The 23,263-nt window shown below is 38.8% G+C and overlaps 1 protein-coding gene across 2 annotated transcripts; it reads left to right on the top strand.

Annotated features, from left to right (window-relative positions):
• Nucleotides 1-4,266: 4,266 nt before the first annotated feature.
• KLF15 (KLF transcription factor 15) lies at nt 4,267-22,263 on the top strand. 2 transcript variants are annotated; one of them, XM_072420529.1, is made up of 3 exons: nt 4,267-4,401; nt 12,138-13,237; nt 18,328-22,263. In XM_072420529.1, the coding sequence occupies exons 2-3, from the start codon at nt 12,201-12,203 to the stop codon at nt 18,494-18,496; spliced, it is 1,206 nt and encodes a 401-aa protein (XP_072276630.1). In that variant the 5' UTR covers nt 4,267-4,401; nt 12,138-12,200; the 3' UTR covers nt 18,497-22,263. The 2 variants fall into 2 exon arrangements, with proteins under 2 accessions (XP_072276630.1, XP_072276629.1); XM_072420528.1 differs by having other exon boundaries at nt 4,281-4,501.
• The last annotated feature ends 1,000 nt before the right edge of the window (nt 22,264-23,263 follow it).

The following is a 23,263-nucleotide window of genomic DNA, read 5'->3' on the forward strand; positions in this document are numbered from 1 at the left end:
TGTAACCCCCATATTAATCCTCCCTGTAACCCCTACACTGACCCTCCCTGTAACCCCCATATTGACCCTCCTTGTAACCCCCATACTGACCCTCCCTGTAACCCCTGTATTGACCCCCCCGTAACCCCTACACTCACCCTCCATGTAACCCCATATTAATCCTCTCTGTAACCCACACACTGACCCTCCCTGTTACCCCTATATTGACCCTCCTTGTAACCCCCATACTGACCCTCCCTGTAACCCCCATATTGACCCCCCCGTAACCCCTACACTGACCCTCCCTGTAACCCCCATATTAATCCTCCGCGTAACCCCTACACTGACCCTCCCTGTAACCCCCATATTGATCCCCCTGTAACCCCTACACTGACCCTCCCTGTAACCCCCATATTGACCCTCCTTGTAACCCCCATATTGACCCTCCTTGTCCTCCATACTGACCCTCCCTGTAACCCCCATATTGACCCCCCTGTAACCCCAACACTGACCCTCCCTGTAACACCCATATTTACCCTCCCTGTAACCACCACACTGACCCTCCCTGTAACCCCCATATTCACCCTCCCTGTAACACCCACACTGACTGACCCACCTTGTAACCCTCATACCCATCCTCCCTGTAAGCTGTTACAGACCCTCCTTGTAATTCCCATACTGACCATCCCTGCAACCTTTTTTTGACCCTCCCTGTAACCCAAATACCAAACCTCTTTGTAACTCTCATACTTACCCTCCCTGTAACACTCATGATGACCAGCCCTGTATCCCTTATGCTGACTGTCCCTGTATCCCCATACTGACCCTCCCTGTAAAACCCATACTGACCCTCCTTGTAACCCTCATACCATCCCTCCCTGTATCCCCATACTGACCATTCCAACAAACCCCCTGTTAACCTCAAACGCTGCCAGAACATTTTTGTTTAAACATTTACAAACATTCAAATTAGCATAATCGGATTACTTGTGACCCCTACATTTTTTATATCTAAAAACAGAGAGCCCCTAGAATAAAAAGGAGGTCTTTTCAGTAAAAAATGCAGTTAATTTAATTTTATTGCACAGATCCATAGCTCCGAGTCCTCTCCTCCTATGTTATTGTTTGCACTTCTCAAGTTTGTCATATCAGCCCTTATTTATTGTACGACGCTGTGGACTTGTTGGCACTTAAATAAATAAGTTATTATCAATAATAAAATGATTTAAAACATTTTTGAAAGTCAAAAGGAGACCCATGCATCCAACAGAACATGGGGGCTTTTGTCCATATTGCAGTGTGCAACCTGACCTATTTAACAAATCCTGGGATGTATGTCAGGGCTGGTGGGTCAATAAACTTTACCAGTAGTATTCATGACCTATCCTGGTTGTGTACATTTTGTCAAATCACTTTCAGACAGACCTCAGTGGCCACATACATCCTATGAACCCCATGACATCATCGCCCCATGCGTTCTCCAGCTGACAATGTTCACACCGTGCTCCACCATGCCCGTGTTTCCCTTTGGTATCAAACCTAATGTGAAGGTTTATCATTGGGCCTTGTGGATATTTTTAGAGTTTGTACAATCAGTAAGTAACAGGGAGAAATAACTGGGCTTTGTGTGTTTATTCCCTTGTCACCCGCCAGTCTAAGCTCTAAGCTAGGAGAACATTATGGCACATCAACTGTTTGACCATAGTAAGTGGGCACCCATGCCACACCTCGTCACCCAGGTAAGGTCATGTGATACCTGCTACATTGGTGGGGGCTCCAGCGGAGCAAGGAAGGAGGAATGTGGCCAGGTAAGTATACATGCCTTAGGGGGCTGACTTTGAACCAGTAACAATTGCATTTATAGAACAATTTGGATATCATGTTTTTAAGAAATAGAATTATACAATGGTACTTTTATATGGAGGTTTGCCAGGTGTACTGTAATCAGCTTTTTAAGGATATGCACAGCGCCAAAGCTCCTAAGTGTGCACTACAGGGAGCTCATAGCAGTTTGGAACCCTGGTATCTACAGATCACGTGATGTTTGCCAAGGCTGCAGATCACATAATGGAACTGGAAAGTAGCAGTTCTCTTTTCACCTCCTTCTAACTCATCCTGTAAAATATAAATCAATTTTTCAGAACCAAATTCACTATTATATTGATAGAAGAAATAGGTAGGGTATATAAGAAAAAAAAAAGGGAGGTACCTATACATCTTGCATGTGATAAAAGGATATCATTACAGTGAAAAAAAAACTACAGTACATTGCTGTATCAAATATATAAAGTCCCATGCATCATAGACAATTTGTCTGTGCTGCTTTGTTTGTGCTGCTTCCCCCACCTTTTAGATTGTTAGCTCTTCTGGGTAGGGTCCTCTCCTCCTCCTGTGTCATTGTCTATACCTATCTGTCATTTGCAACACCTATTTAATGTACAGCACTTCGTAATATGTTGGTGCTATATAAATGCTTTTATTATTAATAATAATAATAATAATAATAATAATAATCCTGTTAATTAATAATAATAATAATAATAATAATATCAATCATCATCATAATCATCATCATCATAATAAAAAAAATACCTTTTTTCATTTTTTTTCCTGATTTGCCTCTGATGATATTTTCCAGTCTTTGTCAGCCACTTCCTGTCTACATGCACCTCTCTCCAGTATCAGTTGCACATCATTGTACTGAACCAACTTCCTGACAACCACTAAAACTGTGGACCTGGACCATGCTTGTAATGTGTCAGCACTGCCGCTTGCAATCTCCACCAGGAGCACATCACAGGGTGACAAGGCAAGAGCCCAGTTGGGTTGTCACCCCATTGCAAAGAGTTCCTCTGTTGTTATAGAATATTCACCAGCTAATAATAAAAAAAAAAAAGCGGCAGATTTTAAAAAGATCAATGAGGAGAGAAATATGAGTTTACATTGGTGATCTCCATCTAAAAACTCAAATCACTTGGCAGTTGTGCTGGGCCTCTGTTGTCAGAACTATTTCAATTAGAACAAGTACAAAAAGTGCACATTGCCCCTGGTTCTGGGTTAGTGACTTAGTGGGGATTATAAAAGAGACTGTTAAATTCAGTCATCCAATCATATGCAAGCAATAGCCTGTTTTTTAATATTTAGTTGTTTTAGTTTAATAGTTTAGTTATATAGTTTTTCTCTTGCATGTGATTGAATATGAAAGTCAGCAGATGCTAACCTTATCTGCAAAGTTCCATGAACATCCTCTACTGTTTTATTAAACCATCCGCAAAGTATTGAAGGATCCGCATGACAGACAACCAGGTTGCTTGTTACTTAAATGTGCAGAAAATAGAAATTTCCATCCACTATGCAAACTCTCCCACCAAACCATTTTGGAAAAAATAACTGCATTGGGTTCAGTGCACTTTGCAAAAAAAAAAAAAAAAATGGGGTAAAGAGCTTTGTGAAGGTGGCCAATGCCAGTCAGACACTTGGAGATATTTCTGATCGATTAGAAAACAATGCTGAATCTACTTATTAAAGTGATTTCAGGATTCCAAGGATTTAGGATCAATATTCACAATCACAATCACAATTGATTTAAATTGATGGCTATCATTTGAAAGCAGAAAAAAACTCATTATTAATATTATTATTAATAATATTAAACAGTATTTATATAGCACCAACATATTACCCAGCGCTGTACATTAGATAGTGGTTACAAATGACAGACAGATACAGACAGTGACACAGGAGGAGGAGAAGAGGACCCTGCCCCGAAGAGCTTACAATCTAGGAGGTGGGGGAAGTAAAACACAATAGGAGGGTCTATTTATTAATTTATCAATTACTGCCATTGAAACACATGGACCTGTACAATATTCCTTCAGGAAATGTTTCAGCGAATGTCAGATTCACTGCTTTATAAATAAACCCCACAATGCAAAATAAAAGTCAGGATTTATGACCGTCCGGCATGCATCAAGGTTTCATTTCCATTATAATGACAATGTATTATTTATGCGGTGAAAGTGTGCTTTTTCTTCTTTGGGACGCGGCAATGAAAGCGATACCTGGTCACCTGCCTGGGGCATGGAGAAAGGAAACATTCTTGTACATTTCTTGGCTACAAAGTAAAGCTAAAAAGACAAGAGGGGGGGGGGGGGGGGGTGACACAAAAACTCTCATTGACGACAAAGCCCAAGCCACGCCTGGGGAAGCCCAGGAACCAATGAGGCTCCGAGCTGTGGTCGAGCCTTCTACAAGCCTACCCTGATCCATACACAGTCATGTGATGGTCCCAAGTAGTATTCCTGGTCTGCAGGCACACAGTGTTACTGCTCTCCCTGTCACTGACTACCAAGGACAAGCAAAGGGTCAACTTCAAAGCCCTGGGCTAATTCTTTGGGATCTGCTAGGTACCTGGACTGGCAGGTAAGAAGAAGGGCTGCATGGTATTCTGCACAACTGGGGTAGTTTTGTCCCTAGCATATGGTGACCTTCTTCTGCTTACATGACCAGCTCTGGAGGCATGGTATAAACTTTTACATCTGTATGATATTTTTGACTTTTAACTAGTAACTAGTAAAGGATTTTGTGCAAAATTGGAAAATATGGATACAAAGTAATCTATCTATCTATCTATCTATCTATCTATCTATCTGTCTATATCTATCTATCTGTAATCGATCTATCTATTCTGCATAATGCTGCAATCAAAATATATTTGCAATAGCTTGTGTTGTAATGTGTTTTGCTGTTGAGTTCTTTCTAAGATGAGCGAAGGGTTGTTTACCATACACACAGCCTATAGAATGACAGGAGGACAACATACGATCTATATTTGTGACCTGATATGAGAATGTGTCAGCTATATATATATATACTGGCTACAGTCATATATATTGTCATTCCTTGTCTCTTGATAGATAGGAGAGAAAGAAAGACATATGTATGCATATCTCTCTCTTTCTTAATATATATATATCATGTATTCATGTATATATTTTTTATGCATAGCTTTAGTTTAGTTTACAAATATTGTGAATAATATGATCAAGATCTGTTTACCAATGTTTTCCAAGATTATCCCAGGTTTTATCCAACGTTTATATATTTTTCCTTTTTTTAATATGAATAGATAGATAGATACTGACTTTATATAGTGGCCTGGAACAACTATATCATTACATGAATATCTTTGCTTGCCAATATTCTTTCTGCTAATTACATTTATGGACACATCTGTTTTTTATATATTCTACCATATAAGTAGTTATGAAATGATCACTGGCTATGTGTTATGCTTTACATGTTTAGTATGTTGCATTGCATTCATTCCATTGGGGGTATTCTTCTTTGGCAGTGCCAGGTTCTTGTAGCCTTGGTGGCAGCATTGAGAGGCCTCCGGTTGGCAGAGCTGTTATGGAGAATGTTGACAGTATGAGCTGGAAGGTAGGGAGGAGGGGGGGTTATTATCGGTCATGTGCAGTACTAGAGGCCAGGGATAGGGGAGTAGAGTACAGCAGCTCAAGCACTCAATAACAGGCTGTACAATGAGCCATTCACAAACAGCACCAAGGCTAATCTGACTTAACCATGACACTGCCGCCTCTTAACCCCTTCCAAACCGCTACGCTACTTTCTCTTTAAGAATGCACCCAAAATATTCCATTTCCCAGCTGTCCTAGGTAATCTGATCTTTAATATTGCTCTGCAACTGTTTTCAGGTTCATCAGAATCAGACAGATGCGTTTAAACAAACATTTTGCAATACAATTTTCAAACAAAATTAAAACTTTACAGCATTTTGTATTCATAAACATTTAAATTTGAACATATTGTATGCCTCAGTACAATTTTACAATTATTCTAAAAGTGTTTTACAAGCAGCTAATGTTATTGCATTGCAACATGTTTTCATATTTCCTTTTACATGTATTTCCCATGATTGTAACTTTTTGTGTACTTGTATTACATTGTGTTTTTTGTATTTTTTATATTTTTTTTTTTCCTTTGGCAAAGGGATTGCAGAATAGATGTCACACAAAGCTGCTGAGGGGATTTAAAAACAAGAGGCCAAAGCAACATGTTATCAACACAGTTGCACTTGTGGTGCTTTTTCCATATGTGTTTAATAACAGCGAGATTAACAGCAGGGAGTTGAAACCCTAAGGCCAAATTTAGGGCTTTTCATCTAAAGCCAGAAGAGGATCGGAGAAAGATTTCTAAATCTTGACAAAAAATTTGATTTGTGTCCATTTGTTTAAACATTTGCACATGCAAAGATTCTTTCGCTATTTTTATTATGTATTTTACTAGATAGACACATGAAAGCTCTCTGGAGAAAGACTGGAGAAGATAGACTATCATGGGAGAACCTGGGTGATCCAGAAAACCTAGAATACATTTCTGCTATTAGTTGGCAAATACTTTTAATCTTGGACCAGATTAATTCCAAGATTGCTGGATCACCTAGGTTCTCCCATGATAGTCTATCTATGCCGGTCTTGGAGACTTTTATTGTATCAGGCTCATTTTCATTTTGTTTGATCTGTAATGACACAAAACTAACACACGTGTCTTTAAAAAGATGAGTTTACCAGCATGACATTACCTTTACAGCAAGTTTTTGGTTCTATAAAAACATCACATGCTACAATTGCATAGAAAGATTTCCAAATCCAAGATTTCCAAATTTTTTTTTTTTGTTGGTTAAGATGGGACTTACAGTCCCTAAAACAGAGCACATGAATTGTTCAGAGATATCCAAGTCCATCTGCACCAGTTTAGATCTTTATTGCATGCTTAGAACAGAGCTTGCTGTGCTCAGGGTTTGTACAGATGTTCTCTTACACTAACAGACCAACATCTGTAGCAGAATGGTGCAGGCACCCAGCAATTTGTCAAAAATACAAGCACACCTTCAAAAACATCCGCATATGGCCATGTTCTCGAATGTTCAACTCTTATTTTATTAGGAGCACTTAGTAAACATGGGCCTGGGGTGGACTGCTGTAGACGGCTGATTCAGTTTCAGTGGTTTTGTAAGAAGGATTAAATGAAAAAATTCCATAATAGAGGTTGTGGAATGCAAAAGCCTAGGGCATGAGTAGCGTACCTGTGTCTTAGGTACCCTTCTTATTCTTAACCCTTGCTGACTTTTAAAAGCGGAGCTACAAGTAAACTGGAGGATTGTAACTAGCCACTCACTAACGTCTATTGATCTTGAAAAAAAACACTTATCCTCTTTGGATCTCAGAAGGTCAAGCAATGATGACAGTTGTTTAAGAACTTTTAAACCAATAGAGATAAAGTGATGAATATTACTGACCAGTAGAAGAGGAAGGGTAACATGACTGATAGTTTCCAGTTCATAAACTTTGACAGCAGGAGAGGATTCCATGAAATTGCCTTACCCATCCTGTGCCATGCCATTGAACCCCTATATCCCAGATCGCACAAATAGAATGTCCTCCCCTGTAAAGATTGGGCAATGTTTGTGCCATGTGCAATTCACATATGAAATATGCATGCATGGATACATTCATTTTATGGAAGTCCAACCTACGAAGACCTTGGGTTGAAGAACAGCTAGGCAACTATAGAGCAGAGACAGGACAACAGACTTATTTTGTTGAAGAACCCCAGCCTCCCAACTCATGTAAAGCCCAGGGGAATAAGTATGGATATCTATTTGTTCATCCAGATCCCTTTAGTATTCAGAAGCCCATGTCTTTCAAAACAAGCCACCATTTTGGTTCGGTGCCAATAGGTAAATTCAACCATTTGTCTTATAACTCTTGGAGACCCCAGTGTTGGCTTTTCCTGTCTGTCCTACAAAGCCAAGGTAAAGGTGTCCAACTTTTGCAGCTGGATTCCAAAAATTTTTTTTTGCAATATGGAGAATTCAATGGATTGTGGACACCACAATATAGAATGTAGGTAAGTGGAACTTCTGTTGGTTAGGACACACCACTGGTGTCACCTAGAAATACAAATCGGAACAACCATGCAGAGCTGAGGTATCAGTTTGGGTGGAGATGCCCTCTATTAGGTTGTAAGGGGGTATTAAGTTGTAAGGGGGCATTGTTGACGGAAGGGGTGGTCATTTGACCTAGCCAGAGCTGTTTTTTTTTCTTTGGTTCTCTTTATTTCCAATACATTACCCTTGACTGTGATGGATTTCCAAATCTCAGCTGCCGTCTGTGTGATCCCCAATTGCAGGAATCGCAGAATTTCAGATGGAAGTATTTTTCCTATGGATCCTGCCAAAGAGAAAAATGTTAATTACATCCAGAGTCAATAGACATTTGGGATGATTTAAGGGGAGCATCGCCTTCCCACAGTTGGGTGCCTGCAATTCCTGTTTTTCAGCTCTGCTTTGACCAGCTGCCTCTTATCAGCCATTCTGCACAGGAATATTACAGAACAAACACTTGTCAAGTGTATCAGCTGATGAAATTAGCACCTTGGTAGGTCAAGTACATTACCCATAATATGAGGGAAAATATTTGGAAAGCCATTACAAAGGGCTGCATTGCAAAGAATGCATCTGACACAGTACATTGGATTGCAATGCATGCGGCTGTCTTATGTGTATTTATAAAAAAGGGTATATCCTTTGAAATTGCAATCTATATATCAATGTATTTAATAAAATAACAGAAGTATGCTCCCACTGATTATAGTTCTAATTAAACAGCATTGCTTCCCTGAGAACCCAATGATAGTCTGTTGGGATTTGCAATTCTCAGAAGTAAAAAAGAAAAAAAAATTCTAAGGGTAGGCATTAAATTCTGTCTATCACTTTGCAGCAGAGGTCCTGATTGGCTGAGCTTTGATCACTGCATGCTTGTAGGGTCATGGCTTTGATTAATAAGTAACACTTCAAAGTCACTGATAACATTTAACAATCTTTCCAGCTCAGGAACAGGCACACATGGCGCACAGGAGGCAGCTCAGCAGCTCAGCTGATTATTTCTTGTTTGTCCAGTTTTTAGAGCTGAAAGTATTTTCAGCTTTTTAGAAAAGAACAGGTGCAGCTGTTACCAGCAGCCAAATATCATTTGGTCACCACGGTGAAAATCGAGTAACTAACACCGTATTGTAGTAATGCTATTTCTTCTTATCAAAGGAATTAGGCTAATTGCACAAAAAATGCAAATGAAAAAAACAAAGGAGTGCAAAGTCAGTTCATTTTCTTTAGAAAGAAGATACAGAATGAAAATGCCTGTTACCTGGCAGTATGCTGCAAAGAAGACGCCATGTTCTTTGTACAGAAGCAGTGGTCACTTTGCAGAGGTCAAACACACCTCTTGCTGAGTCAGAGCTAGAGCCCTCCAATCATGAGGGTGCATGAGTTTTGTTGAATTAGGAGCTTTTGGCTTGGCATAGCAGGGGGCGTGTCTGATCTCAGCAGAGGGACCACTGGGCTGAAATAGTACTTGGTGATCCTCTCCTTCTTGGCCTGCAATGTCCTTTTTTGGCCCCCCAAAGGAATCCTAAATATGAATTGCAGCTGGCCCGCCACTGCATTAAAATAGCCCAGCATCACTCGCGTCTAAAGACCATTGGACTGTTTTATAGACGCAAGTAATGCTGGGAATTGTAGTAGCGGCATCACTCACATCTTTAGACCAGTGGTCCCGCATTTGACTGTTTTATAGACGCAGGGAATTGTAGTAGCTGTGCTATTTCAGTGAAGAGGGAGTTCTAGCCACTTATAAAATTAGGCCCAGCATTTGACTGTTTTCTTGACGCAGGGAATTGTAGTAGCGGTGCTATTTCAGTTTCAAGTTTGGCCCGTGACTTTGTCTAACTTTTTAATTTTGGCCCAGTGTGTATTTGAGTTTGACACCCTTGGTATAGGGTGACAGCTTTCTGTCCCTGTTTTCAAATTGTGCATAGTCACTCTGTCATATAGGTTTTTAATTGAGAGTACAAGTGGTCATTTCAACACGCAAAATGCAGGCATGGTTCAGGAAACCAAATGTGAGAAATGCAATGCAGCTATTACTGGGGTGCATATGGACAGGGGATGGGGGTCCACATGAGGCTGCAGGAGATCAGCAGTACTGGGGTGCATAAGGGAACTAAAAACATTGCAATTATTTATGATGCAGATCCTCTTTGCCAGGGCCAGATCTGTATAGCCAGAGGCTTTGAGACCGCCTATGTTATGATCGAAAAGCAGAACAGACATTTCTTTGTTTTTATGGTCCTGTTCTGCTTTACCATATTGTATCACGTCCTCGCTTTAGCAGGGCATATACTAACAATACAATGATATGAGATGATTATTCCTACTAGTATTGGAAAAAACATCACTGACCTTGTGGTAATATAGCACTGACATAAAATAAAGCGGTGTACAGAATCATAGACAAGTCACCATCTGTCCCTCAGAGGGGCTCACAATCTGATATCCCTAATACAGTCTAGTGCCTATTTATTGGGAACACCAATAGCATACCAGTATGTTTTTAGGATATAGAAGCAAACAATAAGAGAACATACAATCTTCATGCTTGTAGAGTCCTGGATGGGATTCGAATCTCAGACCCCGGCCCTAGTCCAGCCAAATATCATTAAGGTTTAGATTTACTTTAACTCCTATTAATATTAGATTAATATAATGTTACAAAATGCAAATCGTCCAATTTCAGCTATAATAGGCAGATCCATAGCAACGACTATTTTTAATTTTGCAAATTCTTCTGGATCAATTTTTTCAATTATTAAAAGTTGTGTTTCGCTGTGTTCTTTAATTTAAACTCAGCAGAGGTTCACCCTGGAAACAAGGAGGTTAAAGTGGTCTAATACCCTCCATTGACTATTCATGTTAAGGAGCAGCAGTGTAGCATGAAGAATTGGGGCCTGTGCTGGAGGCAACATGACTGGGGTTTTCATACATGCACAGTCACAGCCCTCATATGATCGGGGGTATGACTGGTACTCTTGTAATGCTTGTATTTTTCTCAGAAAGGGCCCTTTATCTGTGTGCCCCAGTGGAGCCAGCAATCTTGCCTTGTGCTCAGAACTGATAGCCAGTTCCAGCTACGTCCGTCCGTATGTCCCTGCATCAAGACGTCTCATTAACAAGACATTCCTCCTTTCATTTACCACTTTGGGGCCAAATGAGTAACGAAACAGAACGTACTCAGAGTTTTCTTGGCTGATGGATATTGCAATGACTTTAAGAGTTTATTTAAAGGGAACCTGGCCCCCATAAGAAAAGAACATTGACATGCAGTAGGTCACTGGTCACATAAAGTGATTTTTTGTTGTTTGTAAAGAGTTTTTGTTGATTCTGCGAGTGGCTGGAATAATCTTCCAGTGTGGTATGAAATCCACCGATCTATATTTGTAAAATGTAAAGAAAAACTTGTTGATCATTCCAGAAATCAAGCACTGACATGTGCAGTCTGCTGTATTATCTCAAGCCATGTTATTAGCCATGCCCTGCTCTCAGAACACTTTCCCATGTGTTATGGAAATGACAATGGTTGGAGATGTTTTCTAGTCTTTCTGTCTTAGGATGACAACACTGTTTGTCAATAGAAACTGAAAAAAGAAACCACGCAAATAAAACTAGGCATAGACAATTAATTATAAATCAGATTTCTGCTAAAAAATTTTGGACGTTGAGTGGTTTAGGGTGCAAAATAGATTGATGTTCCTCAATCACTTGCCAGGTTGAGCATATCTGATAGTGTACCAAAGCTTAAGGATTGATAAAGTGCAATATGTTCCTGTGTAAGTTTCCCTAAGATGGTGGCGTAAGGCTTTAGGATGTTGGGGAACCAATAGAAGCCTTTCAGTGTCTGTACCTACCTTCATTACATAAAGCTATGAAAGCACATTTGACATTGTACTGAACAATGCTTGTATTTTTTAAGGCTATAGGAGGCGTTGTCACACATTGATATCTATATGACAAAAACTGTACCAGTACAAATATTTAACAAAATAACTTACAGCTAGGCTAAATTTAAGTGACCTCTGAACTTTAATCTGCACTTTCATGTTTTTCTGGATTTTCTTTTTGCTCATTTCAATTGAAAGTGATTGGTCTCTTTCATATACCTGCTAAAGAGTGTAGCATATTGACTAGATTCAGGTTTTTTCTTATCATTTTATTTTACCTATTTGTTTTTTGTTTTTTTCAGAGCCCCTTTTGCTTTTGTCACTTTGCCTATGCTGCTAGGACCCTCTTAGAAGCTCCTCTAGGAATGGTGGATCATTTGCTTCTTAGGGATGAGTGCTTCTTGACCAATCCATCTGCTGTTGGTTTCACCGCTGAGATGTTGATGGGCGGAAGGACCTACCAGATGTTGCCTTCTCCCACCTCGGAGGATGATAGTGACTCTTCCAGCTTTCGATCTTGTTCTAGTCCTGAATCTCAAGTCCTAAGCTCAAGTTATGGCAGCACATGTAGTGCCGAGAGCCAGGATAGCATTCTAGACTATCTTCTGTCCCAAACCTCCTTGAGCAACACCACCTTGTCTTGGTGGGACAAAAGAAAGCAACAGACAATGGTCAAAGAGGAGTTCTTCAGAGTTCCAGAGTTTGGGGTCGACTTGGAGGAGATGCCAATATTTCATCCTACCTTGGATGAAATCCAGGAGTTTTTGGAGGAAAAAATGAACACCGACTTTAAGGCTGAAACCCAACATGAAGTAAGGGAACTGAGGAACTGTGGCCATTTGTTTTCTGAACAGCTCAAACAGGCCCCTATGGTGCTCACCAATAATATGAAAGAGGATACAAAAGAGGAGTCCAAAAGCTTTTCACAGGAAGATTCTAGCAAAAGTTCAGGCTCCCTCACTGTGGAGGGCGGGATACCAGTTATACTTCAGATCCAGCCTGTAGAGTTCAAACAAGAGTCAAACACAAGCCAGGCCTCCCCAACACAATTTCCAGAAAATATTAAAGTGGCCCAACTCCTCGTCAACATTCAAGGCCAGACATTTGCACTGGTCCCACAGCTTGTCCAGTCATCAAACTTGTCTTCTAAATTTGTCCGTATTGCCCCAGTGCCTATTGCTGCTAAACCCATGGGCCCTGGAGGTGAATCTCAGGGACAATCTGGACACATGTCAGGTCAGAAGTTCCAAAAAAATCCTGCTGCTGAACTAATAAAAATGCACAAATGTACTTTTCCTGGATGTACCAAAATGTATACCAAGAGCAGTCATCTCAAAGCCCACCTACGAAGGCATACTGGGGAAAAGCCTTTTGCTTGTACTTGGCCCGGCTGTGGTTGGAGGTTAGTATAATATTTTTGAATGTTTCGCCAATTTATCAATATATAAATAATTTTTTAAAAATGTATAAATGGTTTTTTTGGTGTAAATGAGATATTGATTGTTGAACCTCCTCCTAACCAACATGGCAGGTATGAAGCACATAGGAACATCCTACTAAGGAAGACCATCATTGGTATATTTGGGGAGTGTTTGGATGATCTGTGGCACACAGTTTCCACATTTCCATGATAGTAGATGCTTAGCATGTTCCATGTAAGGCCAAACCAATGTTTCCATTGTCATGAAATGTGTATAAAACATTGGTTGGGTGTCTCATAGAACCTTGGGTATATGGTTTAATGCAGATGGTGTGTTGGCTTTATGCAATGGTTGCTTTTGTTGTCCCCTATTTAATTTCCCATTTACCACACATGATAGAAACAAGTCCAAATCAAAAACAATGGTACACAGTTTGCCTGGAACTGTACTTGGTGAAGAAGGCCTCATAGACCCCATTACTGGTCTTCGTCAACCACAGCCAGGATAGAACTTGCACCATCAATGGGTGAAAAAGTCACCCATCTAGTTCTCTGGGGGTGTGTGGATTACTTTCTACACTTAAGAAGGAAATTGTTGGTAGTTTGCCTGATAACATACCAAACAGATATTTGCTTTGGGTGTGTTAGAGAGGATACTTGTGTTTGTAACCTGTAGTAAACTCTTTGTGTTGTTGTATTACCAAGATCAGATTAGATCTGCTTTTGCCTGCATCCTTACAACCAGTTAGAACATGTGACCTGCAATGTCAGGGAACACTTTATTCTAGTGACTCATATGTTACTTTAACTCCTGACATGACAGCAACTTGCCAATTTGTTGACTTTCAAGGTTTGTCTTCAAAAATCAGGAGAGGTGGTTGGTGGGAGGAGAGAAGTTGTTGGCTTTCATGCTTAACATGACCACACTTAATAGCTGCCAAAAATAGGGACCGTGTGATGTGTAACTTAAATAAACCCCAGCCCGGATTTGCTTGGGATACATGTTACACATTTTACTGTACAGATCTTCTGACCGGTGGTATGGATTTTCAGCCTGCAAGGTCACGCGTGACTGCAAAGTCATTCTTACGTATTTGGTCTTGTGAAAAATTGTATGTGACTCAAACTCCTTGCGGATCTTTTTTGTGCCAAATTTCACTTATCTGCTTCATGACCATATGCATAGCTGCATTTATAAGGCTAGCTATGCTGAGATGATGTATGTAATACTACAATTCCTTCATATTTCACATTCAGATCCTTTTATACTGGGATAAATTGCTCTTGTGCTTGTGAAATTGGAGGAACCATCCAAGACCACTACTACCCTACATGAGGTGCCTACAATTAGACAATTGTGCATTGCCAATCATCTTGGAATTTGGAAAAGTTCAATTTATGTTTTAGAGTGTTCCCTGTACACAAAGCCAGTTCCATGAAGACATTTTGGTGTGAAGGAACTTGAGAGTCCTTCACGGAGACCTGAAGTCAACCCTGCTGAACACCTTCACGATAGATTAGGATGTTGATTGTAAACCATATCTTCTCATCCAACATCAGTATTCAGCCTCAAAAATGTTCATACATATTCGCAGATTCCATATTCTTATAGAGGTATGGAAGATTTCATAGGCACAAAGAAGACAATTCCATATTAGTATCCAAAGTTTAGCGATGGAAGGTCCTACAAGCTCATATAGGTGTGATGGCCAATGTCTGGCCATACAGTGTAGGCTGAAAAAAGAAACCATGCAACTAGGTGTTCCTTAAGCAATTAGCAATTTGTGAATCTCAGTTCTGTTTAACTGACACCAATGACCTTTTTGACTATCTTTAAGGGTGACATTCTTCCCAATGTCTAGCAAAGTAGGAGGCATTCTTCCCACTGACCAACACACTAATGTACTGTGAGCTGTGGATATAGCAATTATAGCAGGGGTTCCCTGAAGACCTAAAAGTGATTTCAAGGGGTGCCCCTCCCATGTAATATATACGCGAAACACTGGTGTAGACTTTTATCTGCTTGAGCTTTCTTAACTAGAACATGATTAAGACTAAAGGCCAGCTTTACAAGGCTGAGTGTTTTCACAGCAATACAAACATAAACATCTGTCACAACTTTCAGTTTTGGAATTGCAGTTGATCTCTTGCAGGGAAAGTGACAAGGACCTGTAAAGGGAGACTGAGACTTGCACAGACATATAACACAATTAGGCTTCAAATTAATATTGAATGATTCTTTCAGCTGATGATGTTACATGTGTGGATTTGCTCTTAAGCTCTGCGTTGACAGATGTTTGTTGCACCCCTCGCTGGCGGTGTTTGTTGTGCAAGTCCCTTATTTTATACATTATTCATTTAGTCTAATTGATGTGCTCAACGCTGTGTTACTTATACATGAAGAGAAATTCAATTATCAAGGCAGAAGATAGGACAGCGAACTGGTTGGAGATATTTTAAACACGCCTATATAATAACACCTGTTTTGCTTTGTACCTAAAACATTTAAGAAATGGATAAAACATGGGGAAATGTATTACAAAGATGTATTGAATATATAACACAGACTCGATAAAAAGAGAGCGCGGAGATCTTTTTCAATGCCACCAATCAGACCTTTGTTAGGAAAAGCAAAACAGTGTGGTTACATAGCAAAGATTCAAAAAGCAGACCCATGCACCTCACATGCCAGGAGGTCTCTGGAATCTGTCTTCTGTGGATTACATACAGTTCACAATAAAGAACACTGAGAATAATTTCTGGCAGCTATAATGTTTACTAAACAAAATAAGCAATTCGCTGTTCTCACTTGCAGTCCTGGATTTGCTCTTGTGACGCTCTCAAATTTATCCCAGCTTTCCATTCAATAATAAAATTTATTTTCCCAGCCAAAGAAACAAACGCTCACCCAATTAGCTTGTGGTCAGCCACATTACCGGTAACGTCACAGACAATGTGCAACTATAGCCTGTGTTTCTTCAACATAATAATGTAAAAAAGTACTTTCCATATTATTATGAGGTTGGGAAGAGATTTTTGATTCTTTGCTCATAATAGGTCAGGAAAGGGTCAGCTGGTAGAATAGATTAGCAGGAATTGAATATTTAGTGTTGTTCTGAAGAATGGGTGGGATGGAGTGTTTCCTAGGCCAAGGCAAATCTCACTCTTGAATTAGTCACCGGCAGTTGGTTTGATGAGCAGGAAGTCACATTGTTCTGTGTCGCAAGGAACACAATGAATATCTAATGTCACAAAGTAATTAAAGGAAAGCATAAAGTGTATCAAATCATGTTTTATCTGTACTTACACCTAGGAATATAGAACAAGAATATACTAATATGCAGAACAGTACAGAAAAATCCAATAAACCTAAAGTAAACATTGATTAATGAAAAAATGAGAATTCATACATTTTTTTATCAGAACTGAAGGTTTTTCGAATAGATTTTTGGTCTTGATGATTGTACACAGCTAATTACATGCCCATTATTTCAACCTAATATTATAATCAGCATGTGTTTTTATAGTGCTGACATATTATGCTTCAAGTTCCTAGTCAGATCCCTAACTATCCCCCAGAATTTTCAATCCAATTTTCTACCATGGGTATAGTCCTAAGGGCTAATTCCGATCCAATTTAAAGGAAATTCAGGAGCTGGCAGATGTAAAACACTGATTGGGTTCTGATTGGTTCTGGATAGATGGGGTGTGTGGGAAATATAGAATGAAAGTTATATCATATGTTGTGAATGTTCAAGGCGATTGCTGTGAATGTTCAAGGAGATCCAAATGGAATTCTTATTTTTACTATATCCTATCCAGAATCCCACATATGCATAAGCAGTGTTTCCAAACTTCCATTTGATTGATTACCAATTGGAATATTGATCAGATAGTGTCTACTAGGCTAACCTATTTTTCCATCAGGCCAATTTCAATACCAGATCCTTTATGAAAACTGATTCATGTGTTCAATTAGCCAGGATTTTGATTTCAGCTCAATTGAAAGTGGTTTATTTTGCTGAAAAGTTGCCAAGTGTATGACAAGCTCTAAATTTACATGGACAACATTTGAATATGAGTAAATAAGAGTTACAATCTTGGTTTAATTTTTATTGCTGTCTCCATTAGGCAGACTTCCTGCCTCCCTACCGAAAATGAAATTGCCTACATGAAAAGTTTGATATAAAGCAATATATATTTATATATTACACATTTGATATAATTCTAGTATCTTATCATACACTGTAGCCATGCCTTTAAATACTATTGGCATGCTGTTATTCTGGCTTAGAAATTTGGTTACTGATTATTTAATTTTCCTTATAATTAAGGTCGTTGTAAGGTATCATAGGTTCAGCCAAGAGGATGAATTTGGCTGTTATGTAGGATTAAGCACTTCCAGCTTTTGAGTACGTCATCAATATATCTGAAACTTACTTTCAAGTAAAATGGACGCAGATGTTAGAGAGATAAAGAAATTTTTTGTTTGTTTTTTTTTTACATGGCCCACAGATTTTTTTATGCACTGGTTTAATGCAATTGGGGGTTATCCCCCATCTTCAGCAACACAGAATGTAGGTTTTGGGACAGTGGACTCATACTTTGGTAACGGGGGTTGGTCACCATGCCCTACTGTTGGATGAGACTATAAATACCTTGACAAAAAGACAAAATGGTGGATAAAAGGCTTGTACTAAGGTCCCACCATGGGTACCATCTGTTTATATATTCTCTTTATGTTTGTGTAGGTGGCATTTAGGCGTGCCAGTTTCCTCCCACAATTTATCAACCTTCTGTTAATTAAAATATCTTCAGGCTAAATTGGCACCACAGTGTGTTTATGAGAGTGTAAAGCATATTTATTATAAGCAAGGTGAATGGCTCAATTTCCTTTGTAAGATGTGATGGTATATGTTGATGCCATATAAATGAGTAAAATAAGAAAGGGAAAGATTATTCATAGCAGAAAATGCTGTTTTAGTCGAATATATGAGGGGTGACTGGGGTGTCTTGTTTGTATTCCAAATTGGATTTTCTATATTTAATTGTTTTGTTTTCTATTTTTTTAGGTTTTCTCGTTCCGACGAGCTGTCCCGACACCGACGCTCACACTCTGGGGTCAAGCCATACCAGTGCGCCGTCTGCGAAAAGAAATTTGCCCGCAGCGACCACCTGTCCAAACATGTCAAGGTGCACAGATTTCCGAGGAGCAGCCGCGCCACCCGTTTATCAAACTAAATCCAACCGCATCAGCGGCCTGCGTTGAAGCCCAAAGCACTTTGTCCGTCTCTCCATCGTAACTTATTGTGTGTGAAAAAAAAAAACCTTCCGTTTCGACCTGGACAATAGTACTCCATGTTTATTTAACACGGCTGTGAATGAAGCATTGTCACCTGGAAGAGGCAGGGAATTCGTATGCATCACATTCTGGAAGTTAACAGCTAAATGGGCGGTGGATGAGGGGGGCAATTAAAATCCGTTACATTTTTTATTTTCCTTGTTTGGATTATTGGGTCGGTAGATTTGCATCTAGTAATATATAAATGGTTATTTTTTTATAGATAAATTAAGAAATATAAAAATGAAACATGCAAACTACATAACTGGCCAAAAGAGATATATAAAGGCTGCCAGTGCTGACCGCCCCCTCCTAAAAACGGCTGCTATGCTGATCCAGCTCCTTTTTTATTCTTTCTGGGTTGTTGATGTGGAACAAGTATGTGACCTACTGCTACTTTGTTCCACATCAGCCCGGATGGCGGAGGCCTCAGTCAACACAAGCAACCATTTTGTACACCAGTCACGCCTTGTGAAATGTCCTCCCAGCAAAGGTGCTAAATATATAGAAGAAAAAGCAATATGTGTATGTAAAATATGTATTTAAGAGAAAAGGAAGGTTTTGTAAAGGTTCAGTATGTTTATAGTTTTTTTTAAACATGGCATAAAAAAATTGTAAAATTAGATATAGTATCCAGTATATATTATTTTGTTTATAGGCTGCTATTAGGCAGACATCTTGCTGACTAAACCCACACGCTCAAACAGAGACAGCCATGTTTTCAGTGTTTAATATCAGCCATTTTGTCTGCTCAATCCGAGGCAGCCATATTGTTATTTACCAGAAGCAGCCATCTTGTTGGCCAAAGCCATACTTAAGAAAACACAGACGGCCATGTTTTTGGTTACTACTAGACAGACATTTATTAGCTAAGCCCATATTATCTCAAAATAATTGAGGCCTAATTGCCCTGTCTCCTGAATCCACCAGAATGAACTTTATCTGACTCTAGGAGTGTTTTGTTTTAATTTAATCAGCTTTATTGAAAAAGAATAGTGTGGTTCCAGGGTATATTATAACGACAGGGCAAAACTCCTTCACTTGTACGTTTTAACCCACTTTACACTTAGTTGTACTAGGTGAGATATGTCAACTTTTTTCGAAAATATTACCCTGGAACCATAATGTTCGCTTACAATAAAGCTATTTGAAAAACCATCCCAGAAGTGTTAGGCCTGAGTCTCAGTTTGTGGCCTGTCTGAAAGGCTTAGGCCTTTGGTTGCTATGGTGACTCCTCATCTTTGTGCCTTTCTGTGGATAGTTTTCAATTTCCTAATAAAAGTATTTTATTAAAAAAATCTCACCCCTAAAAAAAACATATAGAAAATTATACATCACACAACTTTATGGCTGAATGCAGGACTAGAAACCACATCAGTATTGATTGTATGACTTGTATAGATTGTATAAAAGGAGGGCTATATTCTATAATAATGTTTAGATTTTGTTCCTTACTGTTTGGCCCATACGATTGTTAACAAGGAATGTAACACAATTTGTCATATCAGGTGCTACAATTCTTAGCAACGCCTTTGTATGCCAAAAAACAATCCTCCGGATCTTACACTAGTCCGCCTTTTTGTCAGGGATCCGCTGTGATCTAATATCTAAAAGAAAATAAACATAAAAACATGACCTTCTTTACTTTAAAATAACTAAAACTACATTTTCCACTGCAAGGCCAATAAAATGTTTCAATAATTTAAAGCTAAATGCCAGAATAACTAAAAATTGTCGAAATACAAGAGCCATGTGTATCCGTACTGGAATTTTGATGTGCTTTGTGTATTTCTTCCAGATATGTGCATTAATTAATCATGAAACTGTGGACTATAGTTATAAAACATGGAATCTGATATTCCTTTAAACATTCCCTGGTGGGAATCAATTACTGTCATTGAAACACATGGATGATTCCTACTAAGGAATGTTTGGGGGAACGTGTTTGAGTGAACAGTGTAGTAACTTCCTGTAATACAGACCAGTCACTGCTGCTCTCTCATTGTGCAGGGTGACTGGTCTTGTATCTGCCCACCCTGTAGTTTTTTCTCCAGGCAGCATGTAGCGGGTAGGCCTAGAGGGTCCCTCCAAAGCCTACACAGGTTATATACAGCACAATAATAACACTACTACCTAAAATCTGGCTTTGCAATATTTGGTCCACACAAGTAGGATTGAAATATACATAAATTTTGTTCCTGGAATTTAGCTTTAAAAAGATCTGTTCCTCCATACCAATAATATGCACAAAGTAGCAGATATAGATCTGTATGTTATCCTATATTTTCAGTGATCAGTTCTGCTATCTATAGTGCTGCAAGTCCTTGCCTAATCTTACCATAAAAATAGGCAAATGAATAGATAACACAAAAGGTACATTTACATAGAAACATTACCACAATATTGTTAATAGTTGGTAAACATTACCACAATAGTTTGGGGCTTAAATGCCCCCAAAATAACACATTTTATTTAGAATGTATTCCATTATGGCCATTTTTTGTGTTTTACTAAGCTGTGATTGCCTTGGTTTTTTGTTTGACGTAAAGCCTTCCTTCTTTGTTTGACGTAAAGCCTTCCTTCTCCTTCTACTATGCATTACATCCAATACTGCAGAACTTTTTATATTTAAAAAAACAGCAAGTATGTGAGCGCGTTTCAGTTACAGCACAACGATATCCTCATAAATTCTATTTTTATATTACACGCAAGATCTTTACTTTTCTACCAAATACCAACTTTCTTTATATTCGCTGTGTTTTACCCGTCCAGTGTCTCCCAGGCGACCACTGAACAAATATTGTCAATAGAATTGTATCTTTGAGAAAGGAAATCTTTTGTTTTGTGCATTTAAAGATTGCTGGTAATTATTTTGTTCAATTCTGCCTTAATCAATGACAATTGAATCAAAGCAAAACAAAATATGTTTCTGTAAACTGTAAAAGTCTATTTACTGTAAACTGTTTTGTCGCTGGAATTTTTGTTTCTTTGCATTGTGCTGCTTTTGTGATACATATATATATAGGACTCTCTGGCTTCAAAGGGGTTAATCATCCGTGCATTCCTTATCAATGTAGACATTTGTGTGTATCAGACAATCTTGTATCAATGGCAGGTTCACAAACATGAAAACCAAAACTGACTGTTACGTGGCCATTTTGTATGAATGGTCAAGGTAGTGAGTATGACGTATCCAAGGCATTCATTTTAATTTTGGATCAATATCCAACCTGGCCATTACAAACCAAATGGCCATTTTTACCATGTGTAGCTGAATAGCCCCTACAGACAGCTCAGATATCATATTCGATATAATGGTAAATAAGAAACTGATCTTTTTATATGCTCCTACGTATCAAGTTTTGGGGGGTTTGGGGTTTGATGGGATCCCTGACATCTTCCATTCACATCAGCCTGCCTCTGAACAAGATGTTTACTCCTCCTCTTATGAATGTATGTAAATACTGTATATACATAGAAAGCTTCATATATTAAAAAATAAATACCTTTAATATTGTATCAGAATTTTATGTAAATTAATTCAAAAGTTAAATATCTCTATGATGCTATGTACATAATATACTATTATAAATAATACTGTATTTTTCTTTTATGTTCCATATAAAAAAGTATATTTACTTTGACAATAAACTGAAAAAAAAAAATGTGTTCTTGTTTTTATTGGTTACATGATTGGGGTTCCTAAATTATACTGTAGATCATGTTTGATATCTTGTGAGCTGATACATGCTGTGCTCTTGCCAGTTGGAAATATTTCCAGCTATTCATGGACTATGGATACCCTCATATTATACAGAAGAGGGGTGGGGTGACTTCCATTCAACATTCCGTCTTGTCTTGGCAGTACAGCAATCATTGCTAATATTGTCACCCCCAAAATGATTTTTCTTTGATTATTTTTATTGATCATCTGTGCATGCCTTAGATGGCTAGTATTCTGGTTTACAGCATTTGGATCCCAGGTTCGGACCTCAGCCTGTAAAATTGTGCATGAAGTTTGCATGTTTTTACCATGCTTGTATGTGTTTCCTCCAGGCACTATGGTTTCCTACATACCAGAAAACATACTGGTAGCTTAATTGGCTTCCCAGCAAAATTGGCCTTTGACTACAGTAGGGACATACAGTAGATGGTGGCCTCCAATAAAGGTCAGTGGCATGTTGGCACTAAATAAAAATGGTTTACATTCTCCTAAACAAAACCGAATTTCTCTCCTATAAAGAAGAATAAATGAAGCCCAATCACTGGTCCTCTGTACCATCCTAAAGTCTGAAGTGGCAGCTAAAAAATGAAAAACAGGCTAATCAACATGTAAGACATGTTACTTATGATGCACGCATAGACCATAGTAAGTGCCTGACTCCTTGCATCAGCTTCAATGCTTTAGACTGAAAAGAAGAAAAATAAACACCTCAGATTTATCATCAACAGCAGCTCGAATTGAAAAGAAAAAAAAAAAATCGAGGTCATTCACACTTAGAAATCCGTGTTGCTTTGTCAGTGAACACACGTGTTAAAGTAGGTTACGTTTCGGCAGATCATTCATTACAAATGGAATTCCAATGCACCCCAATGGATGAGAAAACCTTGCATGGTCTATTTTTAAGAGTACAATGCACAGTAATTGTATTGTGGTCACTGGGGGC

The sequence above is a fragment of the Pyxicephalus adspersus genome, chromosome 8 (genome assembly GCF_032062135.1).
Source record: "Pyxicephalus adspersus chromosome 8, UCB_Pads_2.0, whole genome shotgun sequence".
Lineage (NCBI taxonomy): Eukaryota > Metazoa > Chordata > Amphibia > Anura > Pyxicephalidae > Pyxicephalus > Pyxicephalus adspersus.